The sequence below is a fragment of the Drosophila biarmipes genome, chromosome 2R (genome assembly GCF_025231255.1).
Source record: "Drosophila biarmipes strain raj3 chromosome 2R, RU_DBia_V1.1, whole genome shotgun sequence".
In the NCBI taxonomy this organism is placed as follows: domain Eukaryota; kingdom Metazoa; phylum Arthropoda; class Insecta; order Diptera; family Drosophilidae; genus Drosophila; species Drosophila biarmipes.
In genome coordinates, this window is record NC_066615.1 from 19,764,641 (window position 1) to 19,786,252 (window position 21,612).

General features: G+C 39.8%; 3 protein-coding genes across 4 annotated transcripts in view; 2 read left to right on the plus strand and 1 right to left on the minus strand.

Annotated features, from left to right (window-relative positions):
* The window catches only part of LOC108022517 (exostosin-1), a 70,956-nt gene that overhangs the window by 21,246 nt on the left and 28,098 nt on the right, over positions 1–21,612 (minus strand). Inside the window, exons 2-5 of the mRNA XM_017091486.3 lie at positions 16,137–16,289; positions 2,958–3,032; positions 2,674–2,800; positions 874–993 (exon numbers count right to left, since the gene is read on the minus strand). Of these exons, the coding sequence (XP_016946975.1) occupies positions 874–993; positions 2,674–2,800; positions 2,958–3,032; positions 16,137–16,289 (475 nt within the window). The remainder of the gene's footprint in view (positions 1–873; positions 994–2,673; positions 2,801–2,957; positions 3,033–16,136; positions 16,290–21,612) is intronic.
* On the plus strand, positions 12,547–14,541 carry LOC108022520 (uncharacterized). 2 transcript variants are annotated; one of them, XR_007764000.1, is made up of 5 exons: positions 12,547–12,693; positions 12,750–13,402; positions 13,463–13,691; positions 13,756–14,050; positions 14,106–14,541. XR_007764000.1 is itself a non-coding variant. In XM_044092456.2 (3 exons), the coding sequence occupies exons 1-2, from the start codon at positions 13,129–13,131 to the stop codon at positions 13,681–13,683; spliced, it is 495 nt and encodes a 164-aa protein (XP_043948391.2). In that variant the 5' UTR covers positions 13,065–13,128; the 3' UTR covers positions 13,684–14,050; positions 14,106–14,541. The 2 variants fall into 2 exon arrangements, 1 of the variants encoding a protein (XP_043948391.2); XM_044092456.2 differs by lacking the exon at positions 12,547–12,693 and having other exon boundaries at positions 13,065–13,402; positions 13,463–14,050.
* Positions 14,744–15,328, plus strand: LOC108022521 (uncharacterized). Its single transcript, XM_017091494.3, has 2 exons — positions 14,744–15,058; positions 15,123–15,328. The coding sequence occupies exons 1-2, from the start codon at positions 14,812–14,814 to the stop codon at positions 15,230–15,232; spliced, it is 357 nt and encodes a 118-aa protein (XP_016946983.1). The 5' UTR covers positions 14,744–14,811; the 3' UTR covers positions 15,233–15,328.

Sequence of the window (21,612 nt, forward strand, 5' to 3'; positions counted from 1 at the left end):
TCAAATGTCGGATACAGTCTGTCCTCAAAGTATGAGATAAACTTTAGTCTTCACAAGATCTCTTTAGGATTCTTAATTTAAGATGAAGAAAAATAAGTTTTATCAACAAAATAAAATCTATTAAAAAGTAATTTTTTGTTGCGACATTTGAAATAATGAATAAAAACATGCCCCAAATCACTTACAAATTTTAATATCGAATTGTAATTGTTATAATTTTTTCAAAGCTTGGGGTAATTCTTCATTTGTTGTTTGTTTTTTTCCCACTACTAAAATGTTTCACAGTTTAATTTGTTGTATTCCTTAAAAAAATGTTTGAAAGGGAAAATAAATGATTTTGAAGAAAGTAGAATGTTGCTGCATAAATCTCTCTTATACTTTTTAAACCAAATTGATCCAAGTAAAAAATCAGTCTGTCTAGGTTAATAACATTGAAAAATAAAAATTTCTCGCCTCTAAGTAAGACGAGGAATTTTTTTCGATCGACATATTCGGACTTCGTAAACATAAATAAAAGTAAACTCCGGTTCGCTTAATTACAGCACGCACTGTGCCGAACTTCGGGACTCGAGAACAAGTTGTTGCATAGTTCCATCGACCAAGTTGCTCGAAACTGGAGTCCCCTGCCCAAAGCCCCACCTCAGAGTCGCTAAGTAGAGCAAAGAACATTCTCGTTACTTGTTTCTTGTCGATTGAGCGAACCAACAGAAGCCGCAACAACTTGCGAAGTACATAAGTTCGAGTTGCTATTTCGTCGTATTCCGAGACCCTTGCATCCCGGCAAAGTTCCAGCCACTCGAGTTATCAGCCGCAAATAGGAGGCGCAGTGTACATACGTATGCAAATGCTCCCCGGGAGGAACTTAGGACTCACCTCGAATGTTGTGAAGACGATTTTCTCGATGGAGCCGAAGTAGCGTTCCCACAGGACCTGGGTCTGCTGGCGGAGAGAGAAGATGCGTTCCGCCGAAATGGAGCGCACGATATCGGGCACCTAGATGTGAGTGAGAGAAATAAGATACAGTGAGGGGTGAGATGGATAAGAGATGGTTATGCCCGGCGTATACGTAATCCCAGCTTAATAGATGCAGCTCATCCCGGGCACCTGAGCAACAATGCATTAATTTACAATGCACAGCTTAATTGGCTAAAGGATACCAGCCACCCACGGGTGCCATTCATCATAATTGTGGCAGGCGTGGCTGGAGTGGTTGGCGCCTGGTCAGGAGTGTTTGGCCCACTAAGTTCGGACCATTTAAAGAGTTTGCCCATCCGCCAGCCAGTCGAGAGTTGGGTTTCGAGTCCGTGCTCAAGTTTCCTGCTCAAGTTAACTTAATTAATTGCATTTCCTGCCAATAAACTACAAAGGCAAACATGCCAATGGACGGGGACAGGAAGTGCAGAAGGAAAAAGGAGCAGGAGGAGCAGGAAAAGGAGCTGGCGGAGGCAGGGCAGGGCAATCGGCAAACATTGCGCCAAGACTTTGTCGCGAATGAACTGCGACAGTAGCAGAAAGTTCACCGAGAACAAATGGAACAGAAATCTTGAGAGGTTTTAAATCTCTTCAGAGTCCCCGAAAAAGTATGCTATGCGAAATCCTTTTGTCTTTTATATATACTATAAATTTTTTTAACTAAGTTAAAAGTTGTCATATAAACTAATTCAGTAAGAAACTTTCTCTTTGAAGAGTTTAGATGCTACAGGATTTATTTCTGTACCGTATTTTTTTTTCGGTGTAGCTTCACTAGTAGTTGAACGCGTGAGAGCGTGAGGAAAAGGACACTGGCAGGCAGGCAAACAAACGGAGCAGGACACGCAGGGGTGTCAAAGAGCTTTCTTCTCGGAGGAACACGAAAAGGTGCGGACACTGGCAGCCACTCACCTGGCTCTGATTGGCAAATCTTTGCCGCAAACAGAGGCAAGCAGTGGGTTAAGCGCAGGAATGTGGGCGATCCTAATGGAGGAGCCAAAGCTCGATAACCCTGAGTTGGATTCTTGGTCCCGGTGCTTTCTGATTCCTTTTACAGGGAATTAGCAGGGGTTTTCCATGTGCTATCTGGTATAAAAAGTTTCCGCCTGAGAACTTTCTAAAGCAACTGTGGGTTTAATTTTGAAGTTCAACACAAATTTATAAAATGCAAACGGTAATATTTTGAAAATATTTTCCTTCGCAATTTACCGAGAGAGGTGCTGTTGACACTTCTGGGTTCATAAGAAACTTTCAAATGAATTTTCTTTGCCCATAACTTGCCTGCCAAGGACATGCCAGGACCTCTGAGCTCTGGCTAACAGGTGCACAAATCTTGCGAACTCTTGGCAGAATATTCATCAATGGCAAATGGCCGGGCATTTAGAGAGGCCAATAAAAAAGTGCAACAAATATTTGCGACGCAGTAAAGTGACAGCTCTCCGGGCTGTATTTACAAGGGCCACACCTCCCAACCAGCCAACCAGGACCAACTAACCGGCGGACATAAACAATGAAAACTTTCCTCTTTTTAGACAGACGGGGGCCAAATGAAATTGCTTTGGCCAAACGACTCCAAAAAGTGGCACACGAACTGCTACAGCACGCTGTGCATTCAATATTTCATACGGGATGCGCCCATATCCCAACCATACACAGTATACCCATCCACAGATATCAATAAATATATATAGAGCCCCGGCTCACCTGCAGCAGAAGGCGCTCATCGGCCCAAATGGCTGCCTGCTTCCAATCGATTTTCGATTCAAACGGCAACACCCAGGCGTTGGACAATAGTACGGGAATGCATCCAGCCTGCAAGGCTTCGAGGAATCTGCAAAAAACAAAAAAAAGAGGAAAGGTACGAGCACCCGAAAAAAAAAACCATGATAAAATGCCATTGTGAAATGTAAAATGAAAATTGTTTTTTATGTTTTCCACCCATTTCGTATTGCTCCTCCTTTTTTGTGTGGCTTTTTGTTTGTGCTTACCTAAAGGAACCCAAACGACGTCCGCGCGGCACCAAGCAGAAAGTGGAATTTTGCAGTAGGGTCTCGTAGTCGTACCTGCAATAAAGGTGGCGGTGAGAAGGAGCGGGCAGAACATGTAAATTAGTGAGAGCCGTGGCATTGCATAATGGGATTCTGGAGCAATTAATCGAACAAAGGAGCCGGGCGACGAAAATGCGACCCCAAGGAGATGCAGACATCCCTTCTCGCAGTGAACTTATCGGCATTACAATGCGATAATGGGTGGCGAAAGGAGGTGTACCAGCGAATTTGGTGCACAAGGAAGTAAAGCCTTGCAAATTGGTTTAAGTAGGTTAAAGTTTACAGGGTCAATGGTTGGCATTCCAAATTGAAGTCTTAAATATCAGACAATAAATCACTAATTGTTCAAGGTTAGCCACACTAATATTCTTGGTAACCTAAAAAGGTTTTATTAATGTACATAGTTTACTTGGCTAACATTATAGTAATAATCTTTTCAAATGGGGTAAATCCCCTCATTTCCATAACCAAATTACGATTCGTTCGATTTTGCAGAAATTCCTAAGCGTCTCCCTCTCATGTTGGTCAAAAAAGGACAGATACGTATCTCAATATATTTTAAAACCTTTTCAAACAATATCTCTTTCTTAAATTTAATCACTAATCTGATGAGGCAAGCCACATTAATTTTCTATTCAAGCTAAAAAGGAGTTTTGTACTACCCAGATTAATTTGGCTTACATTAAAGCATATATCCTTCCAGCTTGGGGATTACCTCAACCAGATTATGTTTCTTTTGATTTTAGAGAAATTACTTAGCTCTTCCTCTCTCTGAAGCTATCGTTTTCCTGCTTAGCAATCGAATCTGTTTTAACTCGTTCTGCTTTGCTCTTTGATATTCGGCCAAATTCCTGTAATTCCGGCTTGATGCCCAACAGGGCGTATGCTTAGCATTTGCTCACATTACTCATACGCCGCGGTATCCGAGTACACAAAGCGAAATCCAGGGGGTTGGGGCGATTTAAGCTGAGACCGCAGTGCGCGTTTTGTGTGGCCACTTTAATCTTTAATTCCAAAATCAAAGCCACGAAATGCATCAAACTGCCATACTGCCATAATACGTATACGCCATGTACGCCAAACATTGATTCAGGTGAGTGTGGGTGCCGGGGTGCGGATGGGTATTGTCCGCAGGGCTCGGTGGTTTTCGTAGGGCGGGAATTACGAGGTGGGGCAGTGGAATAGGAATCGGAATCGGTGTGCTGGCAGTTTACAAGTTAAGTTGCGCGTAAAATTACATGTAGTTGGGCATGTTCTGCCCTCCAGGCAACATTCAGCACCGCAGTCCCTGCCCTCCTATCATCCTCCAATCCCTGCAATCCTGGCCCTCCTGCCAGTCCCGATCCCCTCATCATGAAACTCCCCTAAATGGTCAGCAATTTGAGCTCGGTACATTCGCGTTTTAAAAGCAGAATCAGCAAAAAAATTTATTAGGAAACTGCATGCGCAGCTTTTTGGACATTGACAACGCACCGAACGCTAGAGAGAGAGAGGGGTAGAAGGCATTAGAAAGAGAGGGAGAGACAGAGCGAGAGAAAGAGTCGGAGCAAGCCTGCAACAGTCGTAGTCTTCGGTATGAATAATCTTGAGCAAACAACATAAATTGCATGCTGGCTTGCTTCTGACATTTTGGCGAGAGTTGAAAAATTACACTGCCAAATGCATAGGCAGGCCACTAAGGCCAGGGTCCTCAAAGAGGGTGACAGCATCTGAGGGGGAAAGGGGAAGATAATGTTCAGGATATTACGCAATGCATCCTTAGAGCTGTTTATGAAACGTAATCAAAAATTATCAAAGCAAAAAGGAAAATATTTAAATAGGTATGAAGGGTTTGAGCATATCCTTTTATACTTTTATACTATTAAATCTCTCTCTTTAGTGCACAAATAATGTCAACATTTTAAAAATAATGTTGTATAGAAAAACTACTTTGTACAAAATATTAACATTCCTCCATCTATTTTAAACCATTTTCACATTGCTGAAAACTTTAATTTAATTTTTCCCATGCCTTCAGCCATTTAAACTTTTTCCGAATATAACTCAACCATTTCAAGCTGAAAATGCTCTTAAATTCGGTTTATTTTCTTAAGGCTATTTGGGTTGAATGGGTCACTTGCCTGAATTTGCCTGCTCTAAAGGAAAATAAAAGACAGCCAGCATTTTTATGGCATTTAATTTATGCAAGAGAATGTTTTTTCTCCCCTTCCGCGTTGGAGGGGGCGTGGCTTTTGGCCTAACTAATTAGACAACATTATGCATACAAACTTGGTTATACATGCCAGTACATATGTCGGAAAATTCACAGCTCCTTATGCAGGTCACTGCACTAGCTTATATAAAGTATCCTGGGAGGTCCACTGCCCTTTCCCCTTCCCCTTCCCCCTTTGCTGCTCGCTAGTTAGCTACTTGTTTAAGCAATTAAGAGCCGCCAACATGCAATGTTGCTGTTCAGACAGCAGCTTAGTTCGCCCAGCGATCTCTTCTTCCCGCCCAAACTTTAATTAAATGATTTTTAGCTTTCAGCCAAGTTAGGCGAACAGTTCTGTTCAGTTAAGTTCGGTTGTGTGGCCCACTGAGTTCCCAGTTCCGGGCACCCCAGCAACATGCGAGCAAAACTTTTACTATTTACACGCGTTTGTTGTCAAAAGTTGTTGCCACTGCTGCTCTTTCGAAAACAGAGATGTTTATGCCACTGGCCGTGTGCCTAGTTGAGTTGCAAAGGCAAAAAGCACGACCACTTCATTAGGCATTAGGCAGCTGACTGTGAGTTAGCTGGCAGAATGCAGCAGTAATTAATATGGCTTTTGATTTTCGTTTCCCATTTGCATTTTTCAGCAGTACCCAGCCAGCGCGCTTTCCCATTTATTGGCCAAAGCAAGCGCTCTTTGTAAAAGTTTATCAAGTTTTTTATAACTTGCGTGCCACATTTAAAGGGTTATTTATTTTTAAACTTGGCTTCAAACAGCTCACAACTTGCGTGTTTTATAAGTTAAGCAACAAGTTGGAAATTTTCTTTATTGCCTTTTTTCAAAGCCTTGAAAACTTTAGTTTTTGTCGCTTCAAGGCTAGCTTAAGCTGCAGTAATTAACAATGCAGTACATTTTTCCTTAAAGAAATTCAAAAGGGTGATGAAAATAGAATTTATTAAAGGAAAATATTATTTTTATTGAAATACTTAATTGATATAGGCATTGTTATTTTTAATTGTATTTATTGCCTAGTAGATCAAAATAGAATTTATTAAAGGAAAATATTATTTTTATTGAAATACTTAATTGATATAGGCATTGTTATTTTTAATTATATTTATTGCTTAGTTAGAATTTAAGGATATTAAACTTTTTTCATGATTCAAGTGTGAACAGCACCTAATTTAGTATATACTGAATAGTCCAAGAATAGTATTGATAACCTCAGGCAGTGTTACCAGATACTTTTCAGAAAAGTTTTAGTATATACTTTGCAATGTAATATATATATCCAAATTAATTATACCCCAATGAAGCCAATACCCTTCGAAAATACAGAGCATTTTAACAAATGTTTACTTTTTTTATTCAAGGATAGGGAATCTAAAAAGAAGTATTATTGTTTTTCTTTTTATAACCACCTATACTATAGTTCGAATCCGGTTTTCGTGTAGAAAAGTTTCCCACTTGCATCGCCTGAACCTAGTTAATCTCTTGAAATCCTATGAATCGTCGAAGAAAGCAAACAAATTATGAGTTTTCCTCGCATTGCTTGTTTCAAAGCCCGAAAGAACTTAGCTCAATAAGAATTTCAGCACACAGTCGGCAATTACTTAGTCAGAGGCAAATCGTTTCAGTTCCCCACCTGTTGCCCAGCATTGCCGGAGATTCAGGGGGAGTTGTACCCTAGGAGGAAAGCCACAAAGTAAGTCACTTCGGTTCATGTCAATTGCTCGAGCCCAGGCCAGCAGAAAATTAACATAAGCAACTGGCAGGGGGTGGTAACCCACTAAGCTCGCAGCAGGCATATAATTTAAGTGGTTTCCAGCTGTCAAAGGTTGCCCTCCTGCTGCCGGTGGTTTCATTTTCCTGTGCTTTGTGGACGCTTTTTTCCCGGAGCTGTTTGTTGTTCGGGGAATTCTGAACTCTAGGGCTGATTGAGTGACTGACAAACTGACTGACGGCGGCAGGGAATGAGGTTGTGATTTCCCATTTAGTCATCATTTGGGCTTTGCCTTTGCCTTTGACAGGTGGAGCATCCCCTTTGGCTCTCGGCCCCTCCCCCGGAAACTAATCCAGCTTCTGTAGTTTTCCGCATATCGGTTCTCGAGCTCTTGTGGTTCCTTTTTTCCCTCCTTGCCAAGCACTTATGTATCGTTCTTTTGTATTTCAGCTTTACGCCCAGTCATCGTTGGTTTTTGCCAAGAACTCGGTGGCGTATACGCAACATTTAGTTAATTTCTAAAAGTAAACTATACGAGAGAACTTTTCGCCTATGGTATGGCGGGAATTGCCTGTCAGCTGCAGCGAAATGCAAAATTAATTAAAAACATCCTAAAAACAGCAAAAATGGGAGAGCAAAAAACTGTGCTGAGAAAAATTAAAGTAAAAAACTACAGATGAGCAAAAAGAAATGGGCAAAACGTCAGGACAGAAACCAAGTTGGCAAAAAGTTTTCGCGGAGTGAAGACTGCGATGAATTTCAATGAAAATTAAATTTTTCAAAAACAGCATTGGGAATAAAGACAATTTGGAAAGCATTTCGAATGCGCTGCAAGTCCCCAGAAAGCGCAGAAGGCAAAGAACAAAGTGCCAGCACAAACAAAATATCAAACAGAAAGAGCAGATAGAAAAAAGCATCCACCCACACGCATCGAAATAGGAAAAAAAGGGCAAAAAACGCAGCTGTAAAAGTTGCCATTGTTTGGTCAGAGAGCAGTAGAAGCCACGGCAAAAAGATGATAAGAAAAGCTGCAGCAAAGGGTACCAAATGTACAGAGGGAGAATTAAATTATTAGTAAATTGTTTACAACTTATAAGAATAAATTTAATAAATCTGCCTTAATTGCATATCATAATAATTGGAATTATTTTTAAGTGTCAGAATGATAAGATTTGGTTTCCCATTTGTGTGACTCAACAGCTGTGGTATGCTGCACGTGTGCCGGCGGAGACTGAGCAGAGATATTCCAACAGTTGCTTTAAATCTAAATAATATCAACTATCGACTTCAACTCACTCTTTGCCGCCTCACGCAAACTTGCCTTATATAAAATTCACTTTCTTATTTATACATTTTTTCCCTGTGTAGACCAGCGGCAGCATGAGCATAAAAATAAGTGGAGGAGGCAGCGAAACATTAAGCATGGCGCATTAGTTACAAGTGCAAAGCTCGCGTCAAGCGCTGTCGAGAGACCGCCAACGTCCCCGTTCCGGCCCCTTTCTTTTGGCCATTCTCCTGGCCATTTCCCCAGCTTTCTTTGTGGCCATCGTGGCAGTCGCTTGTCGCCAGCTTGTGATAATGGCTCATAATGAAAGCAGCAGCAGCATAACCGCATGAAGACGCCGTGCGAATGCAGCTCACACAAAATGCGTGTGGGAGTTGGGCAGCAAAAGGGAACGCCATATTCAGGGCGTGTTCGCCAAAATACATAAAAACAAATGCATTTACGATTATTACAGAAACTCAAAGACATTGTTATGTCCGCACTAGCAAGGGGCGGTTGCCAGAAATTTAAAATAAAATAAAATATTAAGCGGGTATGGAATGATACATAATCTGGCAAGGGTTTGGATTTAAGAAAAATTATATAAATTCTTTTAGAAAAATATTTAAAGTAAAAATTAAGTAAAATCACTCTCCTAATAGGAACTCATAAAAATTACTCAATATTTATGTACATCGACGGCACATCTTCGCTGAAATTAAAAGTACCGCCGCGCCAAGTCTGGTTATTATTTCCTGGGCTCATGGCAGGTCCTTATGCCCAGGACATTACGGCAATGGCCGGCAATTACTTGGCACGTTTTTTGGGGCAGCTCACACCGACACACACAGAGCGGTATAATAGCAAAGGGGAAATAGAAGAAAGTACTCAAAGAAATTGCCATTGCAGGACTGAGCAGACCTGGTTACTATAGCTCTTCCCCGGGAGCCGGCGCCTTCTGTTCCGTTCCTCCTGCCGCTGCGCCTGCAAGTGTGTCGCCTTTTTAAAGTGATTTATGTGGAAATCTGAGATTAACGTGGAAAGTGGCAACCAGAGCAGCGAGGGAAAGTGGGGAAAGGAGAGCTCCTCGAACAGGTGCAACGGCAGCTGCACCGTGCAACTTGCACCCTCGACCGAAGCGAAGTTTTCACTCGCCCTCCTTTCGTCCTGCATGTTGTTGATAATGATGATGCTGGCATGAAAATTTATTACTTGGGAAATTACATTATGAAAAATGCATAAAGCCGGATCCACGGGGAGATGAGTACGGGGGCAAACAGGCATTGGGGTCCTTTAATGAGTTCCGATTCTCCGTTTTCATATGTTTAAATTAGTTTGCATGTTCGACGAGGAGCAGCATTTCAAATTAACTTTAATGGCGTAGGCGAGGGTGTACTTAAGACTTGTTATTTCTCGATTTAACTAGGATAAGAGTAAGGAGCTAAATCTTAACTTTATACCTATTTGAGCACCAAGGATAATTGAAAAGTTTTTAATGATTTAATAATTAAAGTGAAATATAACATTACATTCTTGTTTATATTTTAAATGCAAATTGCATTTACTTTAAAATGCGAAAACGAAAATCCACTTACAAGATCATGATCATGTTTGGCCATCCAACGAATTTATCCTCTTGCTTCGCACATATGTAAATATAAATATTTGGTGTTGCCACAGCCAAAATTGAGTTTCCCCAGAGACCTTGAACTCCTGCAGAGCTGCCTCGTAAAGCTGCACACACTCAAAGGCAACTACGCACATTAACACACCCGCAAATAAGTTTCGAAAATTGCGTATTGAAAAATGGGCAGCCAAAAAAAAACTTTATAAATTGTTAAGCTCAAATTAAAGGCCCACAGAAAGTTGAAAGTTTCCTGGGGACAACCTTGGGGCACTGGGGTGGTGGTTACGTGGGGCTGCAACAGTTGGTGTGGCCTGCCAGCAACGTGGCGTATACGTAATTTCGTCGCGTCTGCTGTTAGCGGCAACAAAAAAAAGGAGCACGGCCACACACACCCACAAAATAACACACAGCCAAAAGGAAAATGAGGAACAAGTTTTACTTCCAAGGACATTTACATGGCGTCTCATTATTTGGCACAGTTGCTACTTTCGGCTGACTTCAAAAATAGGCAAAAAGTCTGACAAGCCAGCAAAAAAGTGCAGACTTATGCACTTAGAAAATAATATACAATTTGTAAAAAAACTTTCTATAAAAATGGAAAGATAAAAATCTACATATTGAATTCAAAATAGTATTTACAATAAATAAACTATTTACAAAACAAAACAAAATACATTTAATTGAACATAGTTGGCATTGAATTATAAAATCTTTAAACTAACTAAGTTTTTTTAAATTGTCCTGTATTTAAAGTTAATAAAAACTGCAAGAGATTAAAAACGTTAAAAAAAATATTTCAACAATTATCAATGTATAAAGTTTCTACACAGCTAAAAAATAAAAAAAAACTTGTAAAGTACATGGCATTTTTTCAAGGCATTTTGATATACCACAAATTTAGCTGGCATCTCTTTTTCACGGTGATTTAAAAATCCTTTTAAGTAGTGACGGCCGCAAAGCAGCGAAAACTGGATAAAATCGTTGACCTCGTATCAGAAACCACAAAGTAAAAAATGAAACAAAATAGATTTAGCGTCATGGGGCTTGTTTTTACCCATCATCATCACCATTATCATCATCTGCGGAGGCCAAAAAAACCGCGTCCTGCACTTTCCGCGGCTGTACTGCATATGGTGCATGACATCGTCATCGGCGGCAAAAGCCATTGACGCCTTAGGCTCATTACAACAGCAACAAAGGAGCCACCCGAAAAAGTCCGCAAAACGACAGCGGGGGCAACAAAAAAGAATTTCATTAAAAGCAGCTCAAGGTTTTTGAATGCAGTTGGAAAAGTTTCTTTTTTCGAAGTCAGGCGCTGTGGTGAAGGGTGAGTTGAAGTAATAACAAAACTTTTTAATGGATTTTGTGTTTTGCGAAATATGGCTGCATATTTAATATATATATTTTTATGTGTACAAGATTGGGAACTTGAAGCAATTAAGTCCGAGTTTTAATGCCCGTTGAATTAGCCAAGTTATTCTACCTTTATTAGGGAAGGTCACTTCAAAAAAAAAAAACATAAATTCGTTATTACTTTTCAAGAAAATTATAATATGGTTTCATATTATAAACAAGAAACAAATAAATGTTGTTACTTTTCCCTTGAATGGTTGAAGCTTATTTGAGTGAATAAATATCCTCCGCTTTTAAGATCCATTTACAAAGATGGATCTAGAAATTCATACATAAGCCCCTCATTTCCCCAATATCCCAAATTTGATGCCCTGCTGACCATTAACTTTCCTACTGTCCTTTTGCTCGGCGTCTATCGAAAATGAGAAAACTTTACTAAGTCATTGTCAAATTGAATGGATTTCAGATATGCTGGGGCATTCCCCTTCAATATCCTCATCACTATGTATATTAACAGCAACAACAATGCGGATTTTGCATATTAATGCCGGGGGAGAACTCATCAAAAATACAAAAACTCAACTCACCCAAGGAACTTTGGCGCCCACGCGCATTCATGAGCTCTTAGAGATTTTGTAAAAAAAAATAGCTGATGCTATTCAGGGGTATTATGCAATTTTCCTAAATACATATATATACTTTTATATATATATATATAGTTGGAGCCAGCACATGCGGGGAACGGAGAAAGAAAGGAAGATGGCGAAAGATATATCTGACAGGTGCATTAACGAAGTTTCCAGACAGCGAAGGCTCTTGATAAAAAATGATGTGAGTGGGAAAGCAATTTGCTTGATTATGTAGAACAGAGCAGGGGGAGTTGATAGGGAGGAAAAGGGATGAAAGTCGGGGAAAGTGGGGAGCATAAATCGCTGACGCTTGACGCCAAAGCAGATTTGTCGCATAAGTCATGTCAAATTACGAGAAAGCCGGGGAAGCAGACATCAGGCGGGCGAAAGGAAGGCTTGCCGCCAAAAGCGGCGAAGAAAATCTGAAAAATTACATTCAATTAAAGGTAAAAGAGGAGTCTTGCGGTGACATTTTCCTTGTTTAGCGATCTATCTTGTCATTTTTTCTAAAGAGCTATATTTTTAAAGCTCTCAACAAGTTCAATTGTGCAATGCTCTTGCTGTGAAGTTTAGTTACAAAGCATTCCCTGAATTTACTAACATGCTGTGCTAGTTTCAAATATTGGTTTTCCCATTCACCGACATTATACCGACAACACATGTCTTATATATACCTTCCTCTAATACTTCTGATTCCATTGACCACAGCAGACCATGACCTTGTATGCGTTGACTGTCAAAGGGTTACCGAATGTCGAATTACCACGCCAGGTTATGCTTGCGGAACTACAAAAACCCAGTCCCGCTTTCACTGGACTAAGAAACCAAAGTACTACGTCGATTTGGATGCATGCATTCCGCATGAAATGGATATTCAATGCCTTGAGGGTATGCAATTGATTTAAGCATAAGGTTTGTTATTAAGTTTTCTCTTTAAATTCCAGAAGATGAATTTCATCATGCTGTCGTGTGGTCTCCTGAACTTGGCTGCCAACTTGTGGTGGAAGTTGCTTTTATCCTAGATGTGGACTGTTATGATATCTGGAGAGATTGTCCGTGCGTCAAACCCAAAGCATCTGCCAAAAGGGACATCTGTTCGCTGGGGATTATTAGCATATTACTATTTGTTCATTCATTGCTTTTTCAGTAAAGTAATTTTAATCAATTCAATATATTTAAATTGGTAAAATGCGGCTTGCATAAACAGTATATTTACATATTAAGCAGAGATAACCACATTTCATTGCATCCCTTGATTTTAAAGTCATTTTTTTCATTTATTTTTCAAATCCACAAGTAGTACAAAAATGTTTTTATGAAACCATGACAAGGATATTCCTAACTTTTGTTCTCCTCGGTCTACTGGGTCCACTCACCACTGAAGGATTAACAACAAGGAATAACACAATATGCATTGACTGTTCGAAGGACGACATGGTAGCTTGTGAAATAGATGAAACCGGATTTGATTGTTTTGACCCGACGGGCGAGGATTTGTCCGAAAGGGTCGCAGTCGAGGGCCTTCACTGGGAGGGCACAAGTACCAAGGATTTGGATAAATGCATTCCAAGAGATTTATTGATTGAGTGCATGGAAGGTATGACATTCCAACGTTTCGCTTTTATAATTTTCCATCTGATTTTTTACCAAATGATAGAAACAAATTTCAAAAAAGTCGTCGTTTGGTCTCCCGGCTTGGGCTGTCAAGTTGTACAAAAAGCGAGCGAAAGTAAAAGGAGTGCTTGTTTCAGTGCCACTCTAAATTGCCCGTGCATCAAGGACAGAAAGGAATCCGGATCGGATGATCTGTATACCAGAAGCTGGATCGTACTTGTTACCTTACACATAGTGAAGCTCTTGATCTTATCCCATCAGTGACAATCTAGGTAATCCTTGAATTAGTGGCCTAACATGTATATTACTTGACTTTTGTTTTTAAATTTTAAAAAGAAAATACAAAAACAAATTTTAGAAAGCATGTTAAAGCTATGCTATACTTTAATAATCCTTTCAATTCCAATGACCACGTACGGTTCAACATATAATGGCACAATGTGTGTTGACTGCACGACTGAGAATAACGATAAATGCGAGATTTCAAAAACCGGGTATGAGTGCTTCGACCGGACGAGTCGAATTTACGATGAGGATGTAGAGCCGTACTTCGGTTTGAATCGAAATCCTCCGAGTACCAGTGATTTAGATGTTTGCATCCCGCAGGACTTGGACGTTCCGTGCATTAAGAGTATTCCAGCTACTTTAGTTTACGATTCTTAAACTAATTTTCTTCCAAATTTTAGACGAAAATTTCAAATATGCCGTAGTTTGGTCTCCGGAACTCGGATGCCAACTGGTACAAAGGGACTACGACGAAAAGGAGATATGTTTTACTGCAAGACAAAATTGTCCATGCGTGGAAAGTGGATCCGGCAAAATGTACAGAAACATATTGACCCTGATTACAAGTAGATACTTGGTGCCACTAATAATGCTTTTTAAATTACTACATTTAAATTGCTAAGTTTTTAAGCCACTTTACAATTTGCCAAATTTTTACGTCCCTTAAGAAATAATTTAAAATGTAAACCTTCTATTCGTTTGGTCCCTATTTGCATTCTACTTTTAGTACAAATTTAAAATATATCTTTCTAAATTTTATGTGGTAAAAGTAAGCTTAAAATTGGACAGTTAGGTGTTGGCAAAATTGCTGGTATCGCAATAAACGCATTTCTCGAATGTTGTGGTTTTTGGTAAGCTTAATTATCCTTAATGTTTCGAGAACAAGGAATGCCTGTATCCTTCAAGTGCTATATGGATTAAAAAAAAAATTTAAATGGTCTCCTAGACCAAAATAAAACTCGTGTTATATACATACGTGTATTACTAAGTTTTTCTTAGATGTTATGACACTTAATTCTGAGGGAGAATATTTTTGTATTACTAAAAACGTCATATACTACTAGAAACCCAAAAATACATCTATTCTAGGCCCTGCTTTTCAGAAACATGTTAAAAGTTATCTTTCTTATAATATTCGTTTTGAACCCATTGCCCACGGACTGTGGACCGAGTGGTAAGGATACGGTGTGTCTCGACTGTCGGAAGTACAAGAAGGAAAAGTGCCGAATTTCGAAAACCGGCTACCAGTGCCAAGTTTCGGGGAGCCTTCGTGGGGGGTATTTAGCTACGATATTGACTCCTCCCGTAACCAGCGACATGAGTGTTTGCATTCCAGAAGGCATGGACATACCAGGTACAAGTAGTAGAGCAGTATATCGAGATTTTTATTCCTAAAACGATTTTCCATAACATTGCAGCTGAGCATATAGACCAATGCTGCGTTTGGTCACCTAAACTTGGATGCCAAATGCTAAAATCCATTATAATTATGGATCATCACTGCCTACGATTTCTAAATTACATTTAATATCGCAGATAATAAGCAGTATTTTTTGGTTAACCCATTAAGATCCTCGATTCCAAATTTATTTGTTAATTTAATTAAACCATTTTATATGCATTTCCATTGTAAAAACATTTGATTATGATGTATACGCACCATAAATTAACGAGGTCAAGGTGGGTAAGGCCAAAAAAGGTAATTTAAAAGTAAATTAGCAATTCAATCCTTTATAATTTATTTTACAATTCAAAATTCTGCTGTTACTTTTACTTGTTGAGATTTCATGTAATTGGAAATAATCCTAACAACCATAAAAATGATTTTAATTTTATATCAGATTTTTTCAGTGTTAAGAACTACACCTTCCATCATTTGGAGTGACGAGTTCATCTCTGACAACCGTTTCTACAACTTCATTTGCACCATTAATTTGGCCAACCTAAACGAGTCAAGTTTGGCCCGAAAAACATTTCGAATCATCTGACCATGATTGAAAAGTCACAGCCTTGTGTGCTCATCCCTGAAGTTTCGACTCGGGCGCTAAACGAAATCCATTGGCATTGCAAATGCCTTTGGCCCAAGTGTCGTGCCATTTAAATGAGCTTGTCAAGTCGGATTTCAGCACATTAATCACGACGCACATCCAACAGATACATTTTCGTATATCTAAAAGATAAATACAGAGGTTCTTAAGTGGGCGGAGTCGAGACTCCGGTTAATGGCAAAAAGGATAGGGCGTGGCGGCTATTAGCACGATGGCGGAGGCTAAACAAATTACTTGCGGACCCAATGACAGCTAGAAACAATTTCTGGCCACTTCGCCGGCGACAATCATCGTCTTTTGCAACTTTATTGGCCGGGGGTAATGGGGATTGGGGTCATCGTCACCTCCGTCTCCATCTTCATCTCCACCTCCACCTCCACTTACCTGTCGTACTCGCGGTTGTCCTCGTCGCAGCGATTATCCTGCAGCTCCCGCCAACTCTTCCCGTGGCGACAGGTGGTGACCAGGACCATGTCGCGCCCGTTGTGCAAATGGAAGAGCGAGTTGCGCGTCTCCGAGCCAATGCCGTGCACGTAGCTGCAAAAATTATGGGAAAAGGGCTTTTAGTGGTGAAAGGTCAAGGGATTTTAAAGCTATTTGGTGAATGTATAATTGAAAGGAACCAAACTTATTATTATTTCTAAATTTCAGCTTCTATTTTAAGCTTAAATATATTTAGATCTTAAAAACCTGTAATTCCAAAGGGCATACTTTAGGAACGATTCGTCTAAACAATTAAATTTATTAAACCAAATATAAGGTAAGTAGTGCACACCATTATAAACCATTTGTATTTATTTAAGTAAAGATACATTTACCTCAGTATTCAATTCAGTAGTCATATATTCATTGAACTGTAAAAAAATATGTAAGCATTGAACCAGTATTTAAAATAAACTTGTCTTTCCTCTGCATTTGCTCTGTTTATATATGTATTTTAATACCTCCGCTTGCTACAACTGCAACCATGCTTTATGGCATACTACTGCAGATATAGCCTCTCGTTTTTCCTGCTCCCCAGATGTTTCACCTAAGCTCCGATTTTATTTGCCTTACATCGCAATCGCAATCGGGAAATGCTTACACAAACACAAAAGCGAATGTGGCAGTGGCAGTTGGATTAAACTGCTCCGATTGTTCTTCAGTTGGCATAAACAGCGGCGTCAAAATCAATTGCAATAAACCAACCGCTCGAAGGAAGGTGGAAGGGAGCAGGACGATGGGATGATTCCGCTCAGATACGGCCAGAAATCTGAGCTGACCGTTAGCAGAGCAGCAATTGAAACAAAAGATGAACATTGCGACAGCGACACTAACAATGAAAGTCTTTCTCTCACACACACACACACAACACACTCGCACACGCACCACCACAAGCAGGAGAGCACCCACACAAACACACTCGGCAGCGGACTGTAAACGTTTTCAAGTGTATGGCTAAGCAAATGGCAGCACAAGTTGTACACTTTAAAAAACCAAGGCAACTAAGAAAGTTTAAGTTTTAAGCCCCTTTTTTGCTCAAAAATTCTACATTTATTTTAAAAGTTCTGTACTTTATCCTATATCCTTACATTATTATAATTTATTTATTTTATTATTTATTTTTGTAAAGTTCTTATTTTTTAAATATTTTGATTTTACGCAGGTATAACTAAATATTTAAAAACTAAATTCTGGATACAATAGGTTTCAATTTAATTAAGTGAGCTCTGCCTAGCATCTGCTGCGTCACAAATAAAAGGCAAAATGTGATTGTTAAGTTCCCACACACATTAAATACATTATATGATTTTGTTAAAGAAACCAAATACTTAAATACTTTCTTACAAGAAAATCGCTGCAAAAATATAGTTTTTGTGGAGTTAATCCTATATTTTTTTTCTGAGTGCTTCAAGGAAGCTTTCGCATCAGCAGTCGTGCAGAAAAGGAGAAGCTTCTGGTGGAAGAAAAAACCGAATAGAATCCAGTGAGCAGGATAAGGCTGTGCGGCTGTGAGTATGTATGTGCAATTTCCTTCTGCTTGGCTTGCAGTTGAGCAAATTTCATACACAATGAGCCACGGCGGTGGAGCTCCACTTCACCTCTGCACCGCCGAACTATCCAAGCAGCCAAAAAGAGAAAACAAACTGAACTAAACCAAGCCAAACCAAACCAAACTCGGCCACACAGCAGATTGGGCAGCGCTGATTTCCGTTGTCCGACAACTGGGAGTATCCTTGCTCCTTACTCCGAAAAAGGAAGGAATCCTGGAGCCCAAGGACGAACGGAGGACGAGGCAAAGGCAGCAGCTAAGCCATAAGTTATTTGATTTAATCAGCGTGTCGTTGCCGGCGGCGAATTCTGAGGTTACGGCTCCAGAATCGAAATGAAACACAATGTGTGCGTATCAATGGGCAGGGAAAAACACAAGCTACCACAATAAAAGTGAGGAAAAAACTGGGTCAGTCCGATAGTACTAGATTTATTTGCTTAAAGCAGATCACAACGCATTCGTTTATATATTTGTAAACAAAAAACCCAACTAAGATAAACTTAGCAATACCAAAATGTTTAAAATTATTGATTTTTTTCTTGCTTGCATTAGGTATCATTCAAAATATTTAAAAACCCATTAAAATGTCTTGCTGTAATAAAGTCAATTACTCCGAAATAATCCCACAAAAGAATAGCTTATTCGCAGAAAAAACCTAAATCTTTTCAAATTCCATCAATTCATTTGGAAATCAAATTGAAAACCAATTTGCCGCCATGGGACACGCTAATGATACGAATAAATTGATACAACAATTTATTTGTCAATTTATTTCCATAACAATTGAATATGACAGCAGCAGCAATAACAACCACGCATCATGCAAGTGAACTGAGGGCCCGAAAAAGTAGCAATAAAATAAAAGTGGCAAGGGACGTGGATTTTATGGGGCATCAGGGATTCTGCAGATACTCGCTTTTTGTCGTGCCTCGTGTAAATTAATTTAGGACGCTGGCAGATGTACAAAGCGCAGAGACAGAGAGAGATGTCGGCCACATTAATATAAATTAAGTACATGGCCTGGCGAAAGCGGCTAAAAAAATGCTTTTAGCGCCCATTATCAACCGGCTATGGCCTGTTCTAATCTAATTTATGCCCTAAATGGCTCACTGGCCCGAAGTAACCGAGTTTCTGGAGGTGAAAAAGAAGAATTAAATAAAAGGCAATAAGGTAAAAAACATATAAAATAAATTATCATGATAAACTTTAAATTGTTTATGTTGTTGAAAGAAAAAATTCAATCAATACGAAAATCATTTAAATCCAAGAGAAAACTACTTATTCGGGTTAAGGAAGTGTGAAAAGGATGGAAATATGCATGCAAAAAATAAGCTGTTTATTAAGAAACCCTAGAAAATAAAATACAGCAATAAATTTAATATTTAACATATCGTTTAACGACAATTACTCCCCCAACAGCGAAGTAAAGCTGTATAAAATAAAAGTATAAAACAACAACCATATTGACTTATGGTTTAACTTTAATCTCCCACTCTTTATACGCGTCTATTGATAAAATGCTTTTCACCGGGGAAAAAACTCCCCATTCATAGCAAAAGAATGGCTCCCTGAAATGGGTCAATTAAATATTGATTGGGCCGGGCTGCAGGCCACAGCCGAAAAAAATGGACGAGGAGGAAGCCGGCTTTCCCAACCAAAAGCCATTCGGAGGGCTGTCATCGCCAGTGCGACTCCAATGACAATAAAGTGCAATAACCAGACGGAGGGACCATTGAACCGGCCGGACTCCTAGTGGAGTCCTGCCCTCCTGACCACCACTAATCCAAACATAATCTAAAATAATTGAGTATGCCCGGGACACAAGGCTTTTTTCGACCCCCACCCAACCAGGACACTCTGAATAATTTATGCGCGCATTAAATAAGCTTAAAATGTGTGCGGGCCATGCTTTTTCTTTTAGTGTGCGCATAGAATGGGGCTATGCCGGGTGTCCTGGGCATCCTGGGTGTCCTGGGTGTCCTGGGTGTCCCGGGTATCTGGCATCTGGTATCTGCGGGGCCCGCGGCCATTGTCTGCCACACTTCGGCTTACATGGGTTAATGCCTGGAACGGGACCCTTGTGCGTTGCCAAGAGGCTATGGCTTATGACATAAGTTTATGTTTTCTCCTCACTGCGAAAGCCCGACACGAAAGACCGACCCACTGCCATCCAGTTGTCGCCTTCGCGGCCAAATCGCCTGGGGTTATGCAGCATTTGCTCCAACCGAAGCTTATCTATGCAACTTCAAAGCTTTTGTGATGGCCCAGTCACATTCACATGAGCTCACAATCCACGGATGGAGAGCTAAGAAAACGTGGCGTATGCGCAATATCTCCAGCTTCCCCATCTTTTGTGTTTCGACCATAAAATGGTGTCGCCAAACTGCAACGAGACTGGAGTAGCAGCAACTAAAAAAATATAAAGAAAAAGAGAAAAAAAAAACCGGAACAACAGAAGTGCTCCTGGCTTTAAATCAGTGCCAGCAAGAGCAATAAGGACATCAGAATACTGCTGAGACCCCAGAAAAATGAGGCGAAAGGACGAAAGGTTGAGGGGCTTCGACCAGAGTACGTCAGGTAAATGCATTTTTACTCTGGCAAAATAAACGTAAATATAATTTTAAGTGCAGCAACAGAAGGAAAACAACAACAACAGCATGAATATCAACAAATTGGTTTATACAAGAAAAATGAAAACAGAAAACAGGGAGTGCGGGAAAACACATTTATTTTTCAAGGCAATTGCGGTCAGCTATATGGAAATATTAAAGACATAAAGGAGCGTGTTTTCTGGATTCATATATGAACGCTTTAAACTTAACAAAGCAAAAAAAATCTTTTTTCAATATTCATAAGCTTCTTAATAGTGTTAACCTACCTACCTTAAGAACTTTCTGTACTGAGATAAATAAATCTAAATGTATAAATGCTGAACCCTTAAGCTGAAAAATACTATTATAAACGTTTATTTTTTTCAGTTTCATTGTTTACTTTTAACTTTTCCTGTCCTGTTTTCCAACTTTCTCCGGTGAACTGCATCAACGTCAGCTCACCGGTGTCATCTGTGATTCTGACCACGCCCCTGCCCCTTTTGTCCACCATTGCCTGTCTAATGTAAGCCACCATCGATCCGTATCAATCAGGGTCCGGTTCTCCGGCATGTGGCCATTGCTCGTCAAAGTTATTGCAGCAGGCAATGCTTTTGTTATCCTTCGGGCTTCGGCTATCTGGCCAGAAGAGTGTCTGTCCTAAGACCCGAAATGCGAATGTTATCAACGTTTTAGCTACAAGTTGGGGGGCGAGATGAAAAAATCTCTGGCACCGAGGCAAAATTCGAGCTCATACAATTTGCAGTTAGCTTTCGCCTTATGCTCGGCCAACTGATACAGGATACAGGCAGTACCAAGCAGCACTCCCTTCACAAACTCTCATTCCCTTCGGGCATTTGTCTGCACAGTGAAAAATATCTTGCAAGCAAGTTGAAGGTTTTCGGTGTTTTTAGGGGATATTCAGTTAGGCATTTAAAAGCTATGAAGAAAACCATCATCAAAATAATAGTTTTAAAATATATATGTACGCCTGCCTTACGAAACCCCTTCCTAAAGATCAAATAATATGTAAGCTACTCAAAATATTTATCATGAATTATTATATCTTCTCGTTCTATGAGTTTTTCTAAAATGTATCTAAACAAATTTAACTTATATAAAACAAAATTAAAATTTCAAAGGACTTTTTCTCCCCGTGTGCGTGTGTGCTGGCTCACTGTTGTTGCGGCTTGTTTGGTTTTATTGTGTTTATATTTGGCTTAGGGCATCAATTTGCCTT